General features: G+C 35.7%; 1 protein-coding gene across 3 annotated transcripts in view; it reads left to right on the top strand.

Annotated features, from left to right (window-relative positions):
* Window positions 1–18325, top strand: part of ITCH (itchy E3 ubiquitin protein ligase) — a 143194-nt gene extending 124869 nt beyond the window's left edge. For all 3 annotated transcript variants that reach the window (XM_042931177.1, XM_042931178.1, XM_042931180.1), the window contains 8 exons: window positions 737–896; window positions 1136–1269; window positions 1600–1740; window positions 7252–7372; window positions 7825–7929; window positions 10502–10598; window positions 14106–14178; window positions 14880–18325. In XM_042931177.1, coding sequence (XP_042787111.1) covers window positions 737–896; window positions 1136–1269; window positions 1600–1740; window positions 7252–7372; window positions 7825–7929; window positions 10502–10598; window positions 14106–14178; window positions 14880–14979 — 931 coding nt within the window. In that variant the 3' untranslated portion in view covers window positions 14980–18325. The remainder of the gene's footprint in view (window positions 1–736; window positions 897–1135; window positions 1270–1599; window positions 1741–7251; window positions 7373–7824; window positions 7930–10501; window positions 10599–14105; window positions 14179–14879) is intronic.
* The last annotated feature ends 1556 nt before the right edge of the window (window positions 18326–19881 follow it).

Genomic DNA, 19881 nt, shown 5'->3' with positions numbered 1-19881 from the left:
AGTGTTAATAAGTAGAAGTAGCATTATCATCAGAGGCCATGAACTTTCCTACAGGAAAAGAAATCTCAGACACACCTGTATTGTCCCAAATCGATTCTGCCTACTGTTACATTAGGCCCATCCAAGTTACATAGTCACTATAATCTTACGTTAATATCGGTTGGTATTTTCACAACACTTGAATTAGAGCTTCTCAGAGCATTTTTCTAACGAATGAGTGTCTTGAATTAAGTGTTTTATTGTCTTTGTGAAATTGGAAGTTTTTCCGTATTTATCTAAGATTTAGAGAGCTGTGGCACTTGAGGAACACCATGAGGTTTAGGAACAGGTGGGAGTACTATTAGACTTCTTTCAGCTGCTCCAACGACATGGATTAATAGTGAATTTTAAACTTGACTCTGTATAGTATTTCATTGATTCTAAGACTAACATTTTCAGATTTAATGTCTCTGACATTGGGCTGTGTAATACAATTATAATTAGAAAAATTTTTAGTGGTTCATCAAGTAATGATGTCTTTTAAGTCGATGATGTCTTAGATTCTTTGAAATATAATAATATGCAGTGTGTAAATATCCTCTCTCTAAAATGGTTGTTTGAACTGAAGCAGTAAAAATCAACAAGGAATTAGGAAACTGTCACCAGCTGAGGAATGTAGATTCCTGAGAACTTTGTAGCTCTGCTCTTTGATTTCTTGGCATGGTTTTTTTCACCCTAAATTTTCTTTTGTTTTCAGAGAATGGTTCTTTCTTTTGTCACACGAGGTGTTGAACCCCATGTATTGCCTGTTTGAATATGCAGGAAAGGATAACTACTGCCTGCAGATTAATCCTGCTTCTTACATCAATCCAGATCACCTGAAATATTTTCGTTTTATTGGCAGGTTTATTGCCATGGTAAGTACAGATAGAGAACTGTGCTTACTTTGCTAATTCAACAATACTAAAGCATTATTTCTTTAACTCTCTCATTTGGAATTTTCTCATCACTAAGACATTTTTTAAGATTAGTTTGTTACATTTGCCCTTTTCCCAAAAATGTGCCCTAATAGATGACAAGGGAGCTTTAAGTGAAGAATTAATCTAACGTTCTATTATAAAATTATCATAAATGGTATTATTTTCTTCTTGTATAGGCTTTGTTCCATGGGAAATTCATAGACACAGGTTTTTCTTTGCCATTCTATAAGCGTATATTGAACAAACCAGTTGGACTCAAGGATTTAGAATCTATTGATCCAGAATTTTACAATTCTCTCATCTGGGTTAAGTAAGTTTGTTTCCATTTAATTTATCAAAATAGAGTCTATATGCTTTCATTATGGTGCTGATAACTTACCTCAACTGAAAGCTTGTAATTGGTTTATTGAATTTAAATAATCTGTATTAGACTTGTCTCATTATTCAATATGATAAATTTTGCAGAATGTACCCAAGATCTTAGGCAAAAATGTGATGATTTAGAGCATAATCTTTCCAGTTTTCTTATTATTTTGATGGTATAGTTTTATAGTGATTATTGAAGAACACAATCCTTTACTTAAATACTTTTTATATGATTGAATTTGTATAACAAATAATGTTAATTTCATTTGTGCAGAGAAAACAATATTGAGGAATGTGGTTTGGAAATGTACTTCTCTGTCGATAAAGAAATTTTGGGTGAAATCAAGAGTCATGATTTGAAACCTAATGGTGGCAATATTCTTGTGACAGAAGAAAATAAAGAGGAATATATCAGGTGAGAGAGAATGTTCCTTTTGATATAATGTAGCCTTTCTGTTGGGCTACAGCACATTGATAATTGCCTAGTGGTACTAGTGGACAGTATTTCAAAAAATATTGTTGGCCTTTTTACTAATCATTAAGAGAACTGATCATGTATAATTAAGGACATGATTGATCACTTTCTACCTTACGAGTATGTTGAGAGAGGAATAAGAAAAGTGCTGTAGTAAGTCAAAGGAGGGAGACATCATTTCATCTGGTTGTAACCATGGAGGTTGGGGAACCTTGAAGGTTGGGGAAGATTGAGTTGTGCAGAAATTAGAACAAGTTAAGAACAGAGATATGAAGGCTGGAAAGCACAAGTCACAAATAGTAAAAAGGGAAGCGTGACGTGTGGTGGTGCTGTCAGGCAGCTCAGAGTTGATATCCCATTCTGCCATATCCTGCATTTCAGAGGCCAAGGAAAATAAGGAATCTTTAAAAGATGTGGAGGCTAATAAATTTAATAACCCTTAAGACAACATTTAGAACTACATCCACGTGGTAGATACAGAAGCCAGATTACAAGAAATTAAGGACCAAATTCAGTAGACAATCAATCTAAATTTCTCTTTTAACAAGTCTAGCAGCAAAATAATGAGAGAACAGATTCTTATGGAGGCAGCAGAGTAGAGAGACTATCCTGCAGGTTAACTCAAACTGAACTTTACACAGAATTAATCTAATGGATACTGATAGGTTTTATACCCACTTTCTTGGTATATTTTCAGTTTAGCCACAATTTTTAATATTTATAAAGTGATAGAAAAAAATTTTGGTCATATAGAACTTTTACTTTTTCTCCAAAAGTGGGAGTTTTAAGGGTAGAAATAGTGCTAGATCTCTTTTAAATACCGGTTCTATAACCACTATGCTATCTAACACCAAGTCATTGAAAATAATCTCCAGTTTATATGCAGATATGTTTGTGGGGAATATTGTAAGATCAGATAAAATTTATAAGTAAAATAATTTATTATGTATCCTCTTATGCTTTGCATTCATTATACTTTAGTCTCAAGGGTCATTAGTTTATCCACATATTCTCAACACCAGTTATGTCACATCAGGATTAGTTTTGACCTATCTGCTGCTTCTTGAGTGCCAGCTTCTGTCTCTTGCTTGCTTTTCTACTTTTTAAATATTAACATATTCACTCCAGCCTTCTGTGATTAGTATTTGCATAACAGATCTTCCTCTCTCCTTTACTTTTCAGTCCTGTCTGTGTCTGTGTTTAAAGTGTGTTTCTCGGGATGCCTGGGTAGCTCAGTCAGTTAAGAATCCAGCTTCAGCTCAGGTCATGGTCTCACAGTTTGTGAGTTCAAGCACCACATCAGGCTCTGCGCTGACCGTGTGGAGCCTGCTTGAGATTCTCTCTCTCTCTCCTTCTCTCTCTGTCCCTCCCCCACTCATGCTTTCTATCAAAATAAATAAGGGGCGCCTGGGTGGCTTGGTCGGTTAAGCGTCCGACTTCGGCTCAGGTCATGATCTCACGGTCTGTGAGTTCAAGCCCCGCATCGGGCTCTGTGCTGACAGCTCAGAGCCTGGAGCCTGCTTCCGATTCTGTGTCTCCCTCTCTCTCTGACCCTCCCCCATTCATGCTCTGTCTCTCTCTGTCTCAAAAATAAATAAACGTTAAAATAAATAAATAAATAAAAATAAATAAATAATAAACTTAAAAAAAATAAAGTATTTCTTACAAGCAGCATATTCTTGGGTCTTAACTATTGTTATCCAGTCTGATAATCTTTGCTTTTTAAATGCAGTGTTTAGTGTATTTACATTTAATATGATTACTGATATGGTTGGACTTAAGTCTGTCACCTTGCTATATGTTTCTTATTTATCCTAATTTCCTTTGTTCCTCCTTTCCTGCCTTTAATAGAGTAAATTTTAGGTTTTATAATCTGTTCTGTTGGATTTTTTTTTTTAAGCTATCCCTCTTTAATTTTTTTAGTGACTGCTCTGATTATAATCTATATCCTGAATTTCTCACTTAAGACTATATAACTTATGATTGATATTATATTACTACTTGTATAATGTAAAAGGCTTATAATAGTGTAATTTTAGTTATCTCTAGCCGTTTGTGCAATTGTTGTCATATTTCTTACCTTACAAACCACATAATACTTTATTACCTCTTGCTTTAAGCAATTACTCTATTTTTTTTAGTTTTTATTTAAATTCCAGTTAGTTAACATACAATGTAATATTACAGTTTAGTGATTCACCACTTCCATACAACACCCAATGTTTCTCACAAGTGTACTCCTTAATATCCATCACTTGTTTCACCCATTCCCACACCCAGCTCCCCTCTGGTAACCATCAATTTGTTCTCTGTAGTTAAGAGTCTATTTCTTGGTTTGCCTCTCTTTTTCCCCTCCATGGTTTGTTTTTTTTTTTTTTAAGTCCACCTATGAGTGAAATCATGTAGGTATTTTGTCTTTCTCTGACTTATTTCACTTAGCATTATATACTCTCTTAGTTCCACCTACATCATTGCACAATTACTAGATTTTTTTTTAATGTTATTTATTTATTTTGAGAGAGAGAGTATGAGCAGGGGAGGGTTACAGAGAGAGAAGGAGAGAGAGAATCCCAAGCAGGCTCTGTTCATTGTCAGCGTAGAGCCCAATGTGGGGCTTGATCCTACAAACTGCAAGATCATGACCTGAGATGAAGTCTGTTTAACCAACTGAGCTACCCAGGTACCCCCAATTACTAGATTTTTTTAAGAAATTAAGAAAAAGTAGTCTTTTACATTACTCACATTATCATTTCTGGTTGTCTTCATTTCTTCCCACAGATCTATTTTTCCATCTGGGATCAGTTTTAAAAACTTTCTGTATAATTTTTCTCTGTGCAATCGCTGGCAATAAATTCTTTCAGCTTTTATCTGAAGGCATCTTTATACCACTTTCAGTTTTAAAGGATATTTTCATCAGATTTAGAATTCTAAGTTTATAGGGTTTTTTTTTCCCTTATTTTTAGCACTTTCTTTCAATAATGTCATTCTGTTATTTCTATTATTTTTGATATGTGAGCCATTGGGGTTTTTTTTTTATGTTTTTTTCTGAATGTCTGTTTTCTATGGTTTTTCAAAGCATTTCTCTTTAATTTTGCTTTTTTGCATTTGACTCTGCTGTACCTAATTATGATTGCTTTTATATTTATCCTACTTGGCATTTGCTGAGCTTCCTGTATCTGTGATTGATGCCATTTAGGCCATTTTGGAAAATTCAGGGACTTGATCTTTATGGATGTTCCTTTTGCTTCATTCCTTCTCTACACACTTCAGACTTCACTTAGATGCATGTTTAACCTTTGATACCATCCCATGGTTCTCAGATACTCTATATATTTTTTATCTTTTTTTCTGCCCTTTTAGTTTGCACCATTTTGATTGACCTACTTTTGAATTCACTGCTCGTAAGTCCATTCAATAAAATTTTCGTTACAGACAGATATTTTGTAATTTTCGTTTGGTTCTTTTAAGAGTTTCTTTGATGAGAATCCCCATCTCTTTACCCATTTTGTCCATCTTATCCTATAAATTTTTTAATACATATTTTAATAGCCTTTTAAAAGTCTCTGGTGGGGCACCTGGATGGCTCAGTTGGTTGAGCGTCTGATTCTTGATTTTGGCTCAGGCCATCATCATCCCATGGTCATTGGATAGATCCCTGCATCAGGCTCCCCAATGAGCATGGAGCCTGCTTGGGATTCTCTCTCTCTCCCTCTGCCTCTCCCTTGCTCAACTCTCAAAAAACAAAAAGAAAAAAGTCTCTGCTAACTTCAACATTAGGCTGTCTGTGGGCCTAATTCTATAAACTTTTTTCTTTTATTATTCACATTTTCCTGCTTCTTTGCAGGCTTTTTTTTTTTTTTTTTTTTTTTTTTTTTTTAATTGTGGATGATACATGGTAGACTCTGGATTCTTTTTTCTTCCTCTGAAGAATATTGACTGTTTTGACAGGCAGTTAAATGAAGGACAGATCACATTGATCCTTTGGAAGCTTGCTAGAGCTGGTCTATTTCCATTTTCCCTTTATTCCTAAAACATGGTCCTTACTTCTTACAAGGAAAAGCCTAAAGTGTTTACCATGTAACTTTGTGAGATGTAAACTCTAACATTCTATCTCTCTGGTACTATGTAACTGCTGAAATTTCTGCTTGGGTCTTTGGCTTTTCGGTTTTTGCTTTGCACAGGGTTCCTTGGAGTCTCATCATGCTACACACGTGTATTTAACAATCAGCTAAGGATTTGAAGTAAATTCCTGTGCAGATTTGGATGGGAGTGCCTTCTCTTTGTGTTCTTTCTTTCTGGGATTTTTACGTAACTGTTGACAGCTTGAAGCTCCCATCCTCAGGTTTCCTCAGCCCAATAAGACTGTTGCCTTTTATTTGAGCTTCATTCTCTTGTGCTCCAGGTAAACTGGGAAGTGCCCTCAGGAGAAAAGCCTATTCATAATGCAAATCCTTCAAGAATCTAATCCCCAGCAATTTTTGCCTGCCTTTGATTTCTCTCTGATGCTTTCAAATAGTTGTTCTATTATAATATGCCCAGAGTTTATCATTATAATCACCAGGCACATTAATCCACTACAGCCTATACTGCCATTTCCCAAAATTTCAGAGGCTTCACAGTAAACTTTAGGACTTTAGTTATCATAAGTTATCATCAAGTGATCAAATGCCTAAAATACCCATATTTGTTTGCTCATTAAAATTGTTAAAAAAGGGGGCACCTGGGTGGCTCAGTTGGTTAAGCATCCAACTTTGGCTCAGGTCATGATCTGGTTCATGGGCTCAAGCCCCGTGTCAGGCTCTGCTGATAGCTCAGGGCCTGGAGCCTGCTTCAGAATGTCTCCCTCTCTCTCTGCCCCTCCCTCGCTTGCATTCTCTCTCTCTCTCCCTCTCCCTCCCTCTCTCTCTCTCTCAAAAATAAATGTTAAAAAAAATTTTTTTTAAGTAAGTTGAAATCTAGAGTATCTACTAGAGAATTTTCATTAAAAAGTATTTTCATTGAAAAAAATTGCAAAGGGAAAACCTCTAAAAGAAGCTTAAGAGATGTTTGCAATGTATGAACCCTTTTTAGATTTTGATTGAAGCAGTATGTTAAAAAAAAAAAAAACTGAGTCAATCAGAATTTGAGCACCGAATACTTGGCTATAAAAGAATTACTATTCACTTTTTTGTATGATAATAGAATTGTAGTTATTTTCAAAAAGAGACTTATAGAGGTACGTGCTGAATTATTTGTGTTTAAAATGAAAGTATAGGATATCTAGGGTATGGGTAGGGGCATGATGAAATAATATTGGTGGTGTGTTGAAGCTGGGATATAGGGTTCATTATATCCTACTTTTATAAATATTTGAAATTTTTCATAATAAAGTTTATAAAAACTATTTTTACACTCGGAATTCAAAGGTAAAATCTAAACTTCCTGATAGCTCTTTTAATATTTATTCACCAGAATGGTAGCTGAATGGAGGTTGTCTCGAGGTGTTGAAGAACAGACACAAGCTTTCTTTGAGGGCTTTAATGAAATTCTTCCCCAGCAGTATTTGCAATACTTTGATGCAAAGGAATTAGAGGTAATGAGTTTTTCTTATTTCCTCTGCAGCATGCTGGTAAATAATGCCTTCAGGTGTCTGCTTTCAGCTCACTTTCTCATCTTTGTGTTAGAAGTAGTATTTTTTATGCTGGCAGGATGTTTTGAAGCTCGCTGGTGGTTAAAAAAGTCCATAATTTATCCAAGTATATGAAAGTGTTACCCCCAAGAAAAGTATTGCTATCAAAACCTCTCTACAGTGAGTGACTAATTTACCAGAGTATGTATATATATAACACCATCTGTGGAAACTTAACCTTCATAAGCAATGTCAACAGCATTCCTGACGCACAGGTTATAAGCTAAAGCTTCCTGATTAATTTTTTGAGAGTTGCTGAATAGTAGTCTTTTCTTCTATATATCAAGAATTTTTATATAGGTTTGTACAGTTACCTAAAGAAATCTTTTTTTTTTTTTTTTTTTTAATCTCCAAAGGTCCTTTTATGTGGAATGCAAGAGATTGATTTGAATGACTGGCAAAGACATGCCATCTACCGTCATTACACTAGGACAAGCAAACAAATCATGTGGTTTTGGCAGGTTTGTCTCAGTTTATTTCTGTTGGCAGACACATTATAATTTTTTAGAAATTGCTTACCACGTATGGAAAAAGTCACAAAACAAAATGTCTTACTGTATTCAGGCCCTCATTCCATCCTATGCATTATAGTAAATGAATATATTACATAATAGCCAAATTATGGAAGCAGCCCAAGTGTCCACTGATAGATGAATGGATAAAGAAAAAATTTGTGTGTGTATGTGTGTGTGCATATATATGTGGAATATTACTCAGCCATGAAAAGAATGAAATCTTAAAAAAATGAAATCTTGCCGTTTGCAACAACATGGATGGATCTAGAGGGTGTAATACTAAGTGAAATAAGTCGTTCTGAGAAAGACAAATACCATATAATTTCACTCATGGAATTTAAGAAACAAATGGACAAAGAAAAAGATAACCCCAAAAACAGACTCTTAACTAGAGAAAACAAACTGATGGGTACCAGAGGGGAGATGGATGGGATATGAGTGAAAGAAGTGAAGGGGTTTAAGTATACACTTATCGTGATGAGTACTGAGTAATGTATAGAATTGAATCACATATTGTACACCTGAAACTAATATAACACTGTATGTTGATTATACTGGAATTAAAATTAAAAAAAAAAAAAAAAGATTACAATAGCATTTTTAAAAGACTATTTCTGAGTAAGCAACACACACTTTGCACCTTTGCCCAGAGTATAAGACCTCTCTGTATGATGGTTCCCCTGCATTTGATCTAAATGCTTTTGGAATGTTCTAGAACAGCCTAAAGTATGATTTTCATCATTCATACCTTATTAAGAATTATATAATTCAGAAGGCAAAACTTAAGAGGGTGAACTGGTTTGGAATCGTAATGGTGTCTTCAAAAAATGCTATAAGGACATGAGAAGATGCTCAAATCACTAATCGTTAGGGAAGTGCAAGTCAAAAGCATAATGAAGTACCATTTCATATCCATTACTAGCATGGCTATTATCAGAAAATAGAAAATAATCATCCTTGTTGAGGATGTTGAGAGATTGGAACTCTTACATATTGCTGATGGGAATGTAAAATGGCGCTCCACTTTGGAAAACATTTTAATGGCTCTTTGAAAAGTTAAACATAGAAATTAACATGACTGGCAGTTCTCCTAGGTATACCCAAAGAAGTGAAAGCAAGGACTCAAATACTTATATACCTATGGCCACAACAGCATTATTCACAATGGCCAAAAGGTGAAAGCAACTTAAGTGTCCATCAACAGATGAATGGATAAACAAAATGTGATATACATATACAATGGAATGTTATCCAGTCTTAAAGAAAAAGGAAATTCTGGCAGGTTACAACAGAGTGACCCTTAAGGATATAATGCTGAGTGAAATAAGCCAATCACAAAAGGACAAATACTGTATGATTCCAAGATTCCATTTATATGAGGTATCTAAAATAGGCAAATTCATAGAGATACAAAGTAGAATAGAGGTTAACAGAGGCTGTTGGGGTTGGGCAGAATGAGGAGGTAACAGTTTTTGTTAAGGATGATAAAGTTCTAGAAATTGTGGGAGTGGTTACACAACAGTGTGAACATACTTAATGCCATTGAATTCTTGCTTAAAATGATAAATTTTGTGTTATATATACTTTACCACATTAAAAAAAATGCCTCAGGGGCACCTGGGTGGCTCAGTCAGTTAAGCATCCGACTTCGGCTCAGGTCATGATCTAACGGTTTGTGAGTTCAAGCCCTGCGTTGGGCTCTGTGCTGACAGCTCAGAGCCTGGAGCCTGCTTCAGATTCTGTATCTCCTTCTGTCTGCCCCTCCGCCACTTGCACTCTGTCTCTCGCATTGTCTTAAAAATAAGTAAGTGCTAAAAAAAAATTTTTTTTAAATGCCTCTTACTTATGTAAAGAAATTCCTAAGAAACTCAAATGAACCAAACTTCTATAGCAAATAGGATTAGAATTTTAAAATATTTGACAAAAAAAATATCTACAAAAAAAATAATTTGGCTGGACCAAAATACTTGTGCTACAGGCTAGAAAGCATCCTCCAGAAACCTAATGTTTTGAGTCAGAGTTGCAGGAGTTGAAAGGCACCTGATTGTGGCAGTGTATAGCTGCACCAAAACCTAGAGAACATTGAGAGAGAGAGGTTATTGGGAAATATCTGGGTCAGAATTCTATGAACTTGATTTCATTTGTTCATAAAACCAAAAAGCTCATACTGACTCAGGCTCTGTGTCCTATGTAACCACATGAATATCCTATAGGACAGATCTGTGGGGAAAAAGAACGGGCTGCTCTGGAAGAGCTAATCTTGAGACTTCATGAGTAGGGAACTCTTAGACCCAGGGCACCTTTCTTTTTCCTATCTCCTTAAAAGGATGTGGTCCTAAGATTTATATAGGGGAAAGTTGATAGCGCTTTGACAAACATGGACACGGTAGTGGGTATAGTCATTATCTAGTGCATCTAACACTGGGAGTTCATTTGAAATGATTGTTTTTCATTCTTGTGTATGCTAAATGTAACATAAGACCTATATATCTCTTTACATGTGTGTTTTTTGAAACAGTTTGTTAAAGAAATTGATAATGAGAAGAGAATGAGACTTCTGCAGTTTGTTACTGGAACTTGTCGATTGCCAGTTGGAGGATTTGCTGACCTCATGGGTATGTGAGACAGGATCACTTTTCCTATACAGAAAATTGTTTATCACACTGCTGTTACATTCAGATCAGTGTGGATAGCTCAGGAATAACAAAGAAAAGAATAGCCCTTTTCCTAACTAGTCATAGTTAACCTGTATTTGTGTAAACTTTTAAATCACTTTGTAATCCTTACCTTTAGAAGTTTTTTATCTTAAGACTAGATCCCACATTTTAACTTCATAGAATAGTGATCTTACTGATCTTCTATATGTAAATCTGTTTGGTCATTCAGTCATTTGGCAAACATTTTAGTGTCTCCTATGAGCCTGGCACTGTTGGTTGTACTATACTATATTTTAATGATGTGTTTAACATTCTTCTCTATTATACCTGGAGCTCCATGAGATACAGAGCTCTATCTTTTTATTTCTGGTGTCTTGCATAGTGCTTGTCACATAGTAGTTACTGATCAAAATGTATGTTGTTTGGAAATGAATGACCATGGAAATACTTTTGTGACTGATAATAACTTAAGTAAATTCAAATCTTTAACACCAGCATAATGCCACGTACCATAGGAGAAAAGAAGTTGTGATCCCTAAGCCTGCTTCAGCTGAAGCAGAGAGTCAGAATTGAAGAACTAAGTAGGCAGCGTTGGATACAGTTACTTTAAAAGCTAGACCAGAAGAATTTGGACATTATTCTGAGGGTATTGGAAGCTATGAAACTTTTTGAAGAGCAGAAAACTTGCTGAAGCTGCATATTATGAAAATTTGATAGCAAGGTATACCATGCATAGGAAGAAAATATTGGAGCAATGGTGAGAACCTGATCTTAGGAGATGGAAATAGAGATAGAAAAGAAGGGATAAATGCTAGAGAGGTTCCAAAGTTAGAAAAGGACTTGAACAGAAGATGAGCTAATAAAGGAAGAATGTCCAGGATAAAACCATGTTTTGAAAAATGAAGAAATAGAGTTGTGAAGTGTAAAGAACATGGTTTAGAGGTATTGAGGGAGGATAATGATTGGCTTAGAACCTCTTGAGTTCAAAGCAACTGCCAGACAACCAAGTGGAAAACCAGGGAGCAGAGGGGCAGTTTAACAGGTGTTGCTCATATGAGTTTAGAGGTAAGAGTAGAGAAGGAAAGTAGAGTCATGGGAGCAGTGATGCTTGAAGCTATTAGAATAAGTTGGTTTATGCAGAAATCGAATTCAGAGATGCTTAGAAACACCTGTGTTTAGGGATGAGCTAGAAATAGCCTAGAGGCAAACTTAAAGGCGAGTCCAGAGAGTGAAGAGGAGAAAGAAATATTCTGGTTTCTCAGAAGCAATATGGAAGAAGGTTTTTAATCCAGTGCTAGCAAGGTCTCAGAGAAGGATTATTACTAAGTAAGTTTTTGGAGAGGGGCACCTTTGAGAATGGTCTCTAGATTGAAAAAGAAAAACCATGTTGGTGGTTGGGGAAGTAAGGTAATGACCAAAATAAGGAGAAAATTGGTACCAGTTTCAGTGTAAGCTAGATTTAATCATTAAAGAGATGAGAACTAGGTCTGCTCTTAGAAGTAATATTTGGAGTTAGGTGGAGCTGTTTAAAACAACATAGGAGGATACCTGTGGAAGGCAGAGACGAGATTGTGCTTCATACAATTTTAGAGGTCATCTGGTTGAATCTTCCAGTCAGTGTAGGAAGAGAAAGTTGTAAGAGTGAAGTATATAATTTAATGTGATAGTTCTCAACCCTTGCCAGATCTGACATCCCATTTCTACAACAAATATTTATAATCTCCTCTTTAATATTCTGGAATGAAATTGGTAGGTATGAAATAAAAGTGTCTACAATCTCTAAAAAATATACATAAACTTAAGCACCAACTAAAATTTTTAAAAAGTGACTCATAATGAAATAATATTTATTTTGATACATATGTATTTGGGAACAACTGTTAGAAGACACTAATTAGTAAATACTTGTTCCTACTTAAAAAGACTTGGGTTTAAGATAAGATCAGAGAAACCTTTCTGTATAAGAAACACTAGAATATGAAAAAAGAGAACAAGAGATAATTGACTTAAATAAATATGATAAGAAAAAGAGGGAAATAATCTAAATGGAATAAGGATAATAGACCTGCCAAAATAAATTACAGATGATCAAAGTGGAGAAAAATGAGGTAGTGTCTGTGATGAGGTTCCACCACAGGCCAAGGCTCTGATTGATTAAAAAGTCCTCAGAGATCATACTATTTGAAAGTAGAAATGGGTTGAAAATAGGAACATAGGTACAAGAGTCCACATAGAACTTGTTTGGTTTAGGGACAGTGTTAGAAGAAGATTGAAAACAACAGGCAACCCAAAATAATTTCAGTGTATATAATGTATACAACTTGATGTCTTAACATTCCATAAAGTTTTAGAAACTTTCAGGATGATATGACATATTTGTAAAATAGCCTTTATTAGTGAAATTCACTAAAATTCCTTCATTTCCTATTTCTCTGTTTTAATTTTTGACTCTGTGTCTACTGAATGTAATCTGGACTCTTCTGTTAAGTATTAATTAGTACTATTAAAACGTTCCATCTTTGTGGTTAGAAATGCTGTAGTATATCGAAAAGAGAAGGTTTAGAGTAAATTAACATAATTTTGAGGTTAATTATTGAATAATTTTAACAGCCTTTTGCACAATAACCATTTCTTATCTTTACTAGGCTTTTAGCATAACTGTGCAAACACTTTGATACTATAAATCAAAAGTACTGCCAATTCATATATGTACTGGGTTTAGTTGAGTGGGTCATAAGAAAATTCATTGAGTATGACTGTCTCACACATTATAGAACATTTATTTTGCCTGGCACCCTATAATTAAAGAAGTCGAGTAGCACCACTAATCATTGTGACTACAAATGATTATTTCTAGGGCTTGGTAGTGACCTTTTAGAAAACCAGCGTTTATAAGGTCCCCATTCACTCTGTCTACAACAAAAGATAAATGAGAGGCAAGAACTGAGTGTAAGTTTGTAAGGGTATGTTCTATAGGACCTATAAGCACAAGCATTGTTAATACTGAATTAACTAGGTTGTTTACATTTTATAAAGTTTTAACAATTTAATGTTTAAACCAAGTTTTATTGTGTAAGACAGTGGATTGTAGTTTCCCTGTTGTGTTTAAAGCTAAAATTGAGCTTTTTAGGTGTTCTGTTATTATTTATAGCATTCTATTATTCTGGCAAAAGAAAGCTAGATAAAATTGCAATTTCTTTTAAAAAAAAACTGCATTTTCTTCTCTTGGGCATACATTGACAAATTGGTTCTCAAACATTAGCACTCATCAGAATCATCTGGAAGCTTGTTCAGACACACACTGCTGAGCCTTATCCCAAAGTTTCTGATTCCATTTAGTAGGCTTTGGGTGGGGCCTATGGATTTGTGGTTCTAATAACTTCCCTGGTGATGCTGATGCTGCTGAACGGAGAAGGTCACAATTTGAACCACTTGAGTATCAGACTGTTGATTTCACTGTTTTAGGGAGCAATGGACCACAGAAATTCTGCATTGAAAAAGTTGGGAAAGAAAACTGGTTACCCAGAAGTCATACCTGGTAAGTAAAATCAGAAAGAGTTGAAAAAATAGCCTTTTCCCAGTTACCTTGTAGATATTAAAGCCTCTTGGAAATTGGAAATGAAATATTTTCCCCATGGTGTTGAGTTATTTTTAACAGCTTTATCAAGGTATAATTTATATACCATAAAACTACTAAAGATTATAAGGTTATTCATTTAAACTCAGTGATATTTAGTAGATTTACAGAGTAGTAACAGTTAACCAGTTTTAAGTTATTTGTCACTCCAAAATGATCCCTTATGCCCACTTGCAGTCAGTCCCATTTCCCACCCCTGAATTTTGTTTGTTTGTTTGTTTATTTTTGAGAGAGAAACAGGGCTCGAGCAGGGGAGGGGCAGAGAGAGAGAGAGAGAGAGACAGACAGACACACACACACAGAATCCGAAGCAGGCTCCAGGCTCTGAGCTGTCAGCACAGACCCTGAAGTACTTGGCCATGTGTTGTACGTATACTTGTTACTCTGTCCCTCTACCCTGAAGAGTAAATATTGTTATTCCCAAGTTATCAAAGAAGAATCCAAAATTCAGAAAGGTAAAAGCACTTGTTCAAAGCCCAATGACAGAGCTGGGATTTGAACCCAGTTTTGCTTTACTTTAAAACCAGTGGTGTTATATGCTATACTGGTCATATGATTCTTTATATATTTCCTTTTCTCAAGCTAACAATTCTTACTTTTAGTTTTAACCGCCTGGACCTGCCACCCTACAAGAGCTATGAGCAACTGAAGGAAAAGCTGTTATTTGCCATTGAAGAAACAGAAGGATTTGGACAAGAGTAACTTCCAAGAACTTGTGCCACCAAAGGACAAGAACTTATTTACAATGTTTGTCCTTTTCCTTCTCTGCTTGTTGCACATCTTGTTGTAAAATTGGGCTGTGACTGTTTAGAGAGTTATTTGAGTATAAGTAAGTTAATGTTATCATGAGATTTATCTCCCAGTGATTCTGGATTTCTACTCCATGTTTCCAGAAATCAGATTGCAAATGACTAGTCGAACCTTACTTAACATGAGATTTAACAGCAATGAAATCTGCCTTGTCTTATTCCACTAGATTGTTACTTTAACAACAGTTTTGTATACATGTGTCAAAAGTCTCGCTTGGGAGTAGATTTTTTCTTTTAGAGACTTCTGCAGATATGCAGGGAAGTCCCTTGGTAAATGAAATATGTAAGATCTTCCTATTAAGCCTCTTGGTAAGAGGTATTGGTTAAAAGTGCAAACTTAACCCAGCTTCTGGGGATGTGAGCAAACTTCTGGCTTGTGCTCTCCCTCTCATTTCAGCCTGGCCTGACTGTTTTTTCTTCCCAGAGCATGAATCCATGCATCATTTTGCTGTTATCCCTGGAAAGTGATGCAAAACTCTTGCATCTCTCTACAAAGTAGTTTTGTTCATTTGAATTCAGGGAGAAGTTGGTCCCAGCCTGCAAATGTCCATGTAACTCTCTTCATTTGGAAGTTTGATTGTTTTAATCGCCTTGCAAATACTAAACTTTATAAAAAATATTAACACTGTGCTTCCTTCACGGTGGTAGCTAAATTCATCAAAGGCCATCATTGGCAATTTTTGTATGTTATTATATATAAATTCCATCTATAATTTTATCATAATCCAACAACTTCAGTTTATTAGTTATTGCTAGGGAGTTCAAGTTGTAACTAGAGTACTTTCCAGTCCAAAGAGGGAGGTCAGTGAAACATCCTCTACATTACATTTACATAGGGAGGGAGAGCTGTGGTACTGGCTAAAAAGATGGGAGTAGTACATTTAATAGCAATACATTTCTAGTAATCACAGAAATGTATTCTGTGTGTGGATTAAAAGTCTTCAAATTTAATCATTTCTCTGACACCTTGGAGTAATCTTTTCCATTCTTTACATTGTCCTGAGTTGGATATCCTCTTCACTCATAAAGTTTTAACAGGTTTTTCCTTGTTTTCCCATGACTATTTAATTTCAGACTGCTCCATTAGTATCTGATTAAATGCACTTTGAATGTCTCTGTAGTTAATTCTTTTAACTTGGCCTAGCTTAGACTCTGTCAGGGTGGCTGCTGTCAGAGGTTTGACTTTATGGACAGTGGGATGAAGCCTCAGCCAGCTGAGTGCCTATCACACACAGCTGAACCCTGAGGACAGCCTCATATAATTCATGAAACAGGGCTTTGGTAGGTTTTGGTAGCATAGCAGGAACAAGTAGTACTGAGCCAAAAATAAGCAGAGAGTAGCAAACCCCTGGTCCATATGGAAAGAAAATGGTTTTTTCTTTGTCCCTAACTATTTGTCCTTTCACATCCTGGAAGCAACAAAAACATTTTAAAACTTGTGTATCTGTACTCTAAAACACTGCCATCATAAAGCAGACCTAAGTGAGTAAAAGGGTTGCCTCATCTAGAAATTGTTAGTGTAAAGGTGGGGGAAATTAGGTTCTCCCCAACCCTATCTTTGTTTTTTTATTCCATATACTCCAGGAAATGTATGATCTCTAAAAGCCCTGGTTTCCAAAGTAGGGACTCTGCCTTTTTGTTGGTAGGGGGGAAAATGCTATTGCTTTGTCTTACAGAGCGAATGTCTGCCAACTATCCATTCATTATATAAATCTGAACTTTGGTAATATATGGCTGTGGAGATTAAGCCTTCTATAAAGACTTACTATTGAGGCGAATTCTCATTAAAATGTAGTTATCTACAATATTTACTAGAGATTTATAAGATTAAATTAAATAATGTAAGAAAGTAGACTTGTTTTTGTTCTACGTAATGCTTGATGATTCATTTAGGGACCTAGAAATATTGTGTGAAAATGTATAAATATCACCCAAAAGGCTTTCTGCCCTATATTTTTAAAATACAGAATAGTTATATTTGAAGTAGCCCTGGCCCTAGTTCTATAGGGCTTGGCTATTTAATATTTTTATGGAAGAAACGTTTAGTTCTGGAAAAGGTAAATGCTTGTATATATTTTTGCAGCCTGGGATCTCCCTTACTCCATTTCTTCCTTTAATTTAAGTGGCCACATGTATATGTCTTCCCTGCTGTGTTAGGAAAATGGGGGCTGGATATCCCAAGAATCAGAGGTTATATAAAAATACTACAAATAAGCAGCAGACATAATTTACCTGCCAAATGCTATTTTAAATTTTGGTCCAAACTGAACATTTGGAAATAGATTTATTGTAAGTGTTCAATTAGAGCAATTTCTTAAATCTGAACTAAATTGCTTTTAGAGTCCTTTTTCTTTGTAAGCATTGTAAATGCTAATAAATCCTGGTTTTTTGGGGTTTTTTTTTTGTTTTTGTTTTGTTTTTTTTTTTACTGCATGTTATGTTGAAATAAAAACAAAGTAAAATGAGCAATTGCCTTATTCTTCTGCTCTTTTGGGAGATAGGGGAAGGCAGCATTTCACAGCCTGGGTCAGGAGGGAAGGACCTCACTTGTTTCAGATAGAGTGGTTTAAAACTGATCCAGCAGCTCATAATAATTCCTGCTCTTTTATGAACTTAAATCAGAGTGCAGAAGAATCTAATTTCATAAGACTTACAATAACTCTATTTAAAATTCAGGTACTAATTTTTCATCAAGAGATTGACATACCAATGTCAAATCATCAGAAATTTAAGTGAAAAATGACTCACTTGCTCACAAAGATTGCATCCTAAATGAACTATTTCAGTCAAGCCCACTCTGCCACTTTTTATTTATCTGATTAATAATCTAAAATGTTAAAAGGGATGACTCATGGAATTAGACTTCTCTATTTCTATATCCCTCCTTGTTTTGGCTGTAACTGTATCTGAACTTCTTTAGGTTTATTACTTCTACTTAATATTGTTGGTATCTCCAGCCCCCTTATTTTTTGTTTTTCTTTTAGAGTTATTTACAAAATGATCTGTATATATGCTATGCTTTCATTTACTAAAAACAGAGAATGGCAGCACTGGATTGTATATTACTGTATTGGAGTTCCTTTGTTTTCTTGAACTGTAATTTCAAATACTCAGGTAACTCTACAAATATCACAGGGAGTCAAGTGCTCTTACAAAGGTCCTTCAGGGGGCTGCCTCACTTGCATTTCCTTAAAAGATGTAAGACTGTGTTTATAATTAAACTCTTTTGGTCCTTTGCACACTGCTATGTTAGTCTTGAGTAAGAAGGTTTTCCTCACCTGCAGCAAAAAAAAAAGCCTTCTTTCTGTGTGAGTTGTATAGATTTCTGCCTCTCTGTCTTTGTAAGTGCACAAGTTGTAGCTGGTCTGTACTGTGGAGTAGGTAGAAAAAAAATGGAAAGACCCACTGAGGTGAGATTGGATTTGTTGCCTATGTTAAAAAGAACCAAGATGAAGACCTCTCCTTTTCTAAAACAAGTAAAGGTGCTCTAAGACAGGACCCAAGCATGGGTGCTGAATAGAAAACCACCAGCTAGTTATCAAGACTGACCTCAATGAGTTATCCTGCTCAATAGATTCAGTAGACTCTTTTCTTATTAGGAAACCAGGTGATCATACTCTCATTTAAAATAGAACCAGTGGCGAGAGGCTAAGAGGAATGGGATTTTAATATTTTTAAGAAATATTTGTTTATTTTGAAAGAGAGAGCAGGAGAGGGGCAGAGAGGGAGAGGGAGAATCCCAAGCAGGCTGTGTGCTGTCAGTGCAGAGCCAGATGCAGGGCTTGTACTCATGAACCATAAGATCATGACCTGAGCCAAGATGAAGAGTCAGACGCTTGACTGATTGAGCCACACAGGAGTCCCAGGATTTTTTTTTTTTTTTTTTTTTTTTTTTTAAATAATTCTGAACTGGCAGGGACTAGAGGACAGAAACTGCAGGTCCCTTCCAGGTCCTGAGAAGTAGACACTATCCTGTTCATTGTTTCATACAAGCAGCTAGAAAGATCTAGCTTCAGTGTGACTAAGAAAAAGGGAGACCTGTCCCTCCCAGCATGAGGAAATCTTCCATGGGAAGTTAATTGTTCTTAACCATTTGGCTTACTGGCCCCAATCCCTACAAAGAACATCAAACAAAACTCAGCTGTGGCTGATGGGCTGCTGTTATCTGGACTTTTAAGAAATGTCTCCTAGTGTGTAATTCTAGAACAGAAATTGCTGTCACTCCCAGCCTATTTCAGTTATCAGTGTTTGTAAAGCTCCTTTGTCAGGGGTTGACAAGGAGAGGAGGGTCTTAAGTGGAGACCTCAGAAGGACAATGTTGGTCCCTTACTAACAGATTCCCATTAAGCAAAGCTGCTGTGGGCAAGAGGGTTTCCTCAAGGCACCCTACAGGGCAGGCAGGACCTTGAGAATTTGTGGTTATACCTACAGATCTGAAAACCTCCATACTGTTCCTTTTCATCATTTCTAATTAAGACCTGCTCTTCTATTTGTCTTCCCTATCCTAGCAACCAATACCATACCTACATTCACTTAGTCCCAGGACAACTATCATTTATTACTATGTCCCAAACATTGTTGGATATGCCACATGCAACTGTCATTTTGTCTTCCTGGCCACTCTCAGGGATGATTTCTATTTTACAGATAATAAAATGAAGGCTTAAAGTGATTAACTTGAGGTTATTCAGTGGCAAGAGTGCAAACTGGAAAGGACTGACTCCAAAGCCTGTGTTTACCTAAACGTTTATATCCCATTACTAGTAACGTTAACCTTGATCCTCTGATTAAGATG

This window comes from Panthera leo, chromosome A3 (assembly GCF_018350215.1).
Source record: "Panthera leo isolate Ple1 chromosome A3, P.leo_Ple1_pat1.1, whole genome shotgun sequence".
Lineage (NCBI taxonomy): Eukaryota > Metazoa > Chordata > Mammalia > Carnivora > Felidae > Panthera > Panthera leo.
This window is presented reverse-complemented; position numbering and strand designations above follow the sequence as displayed.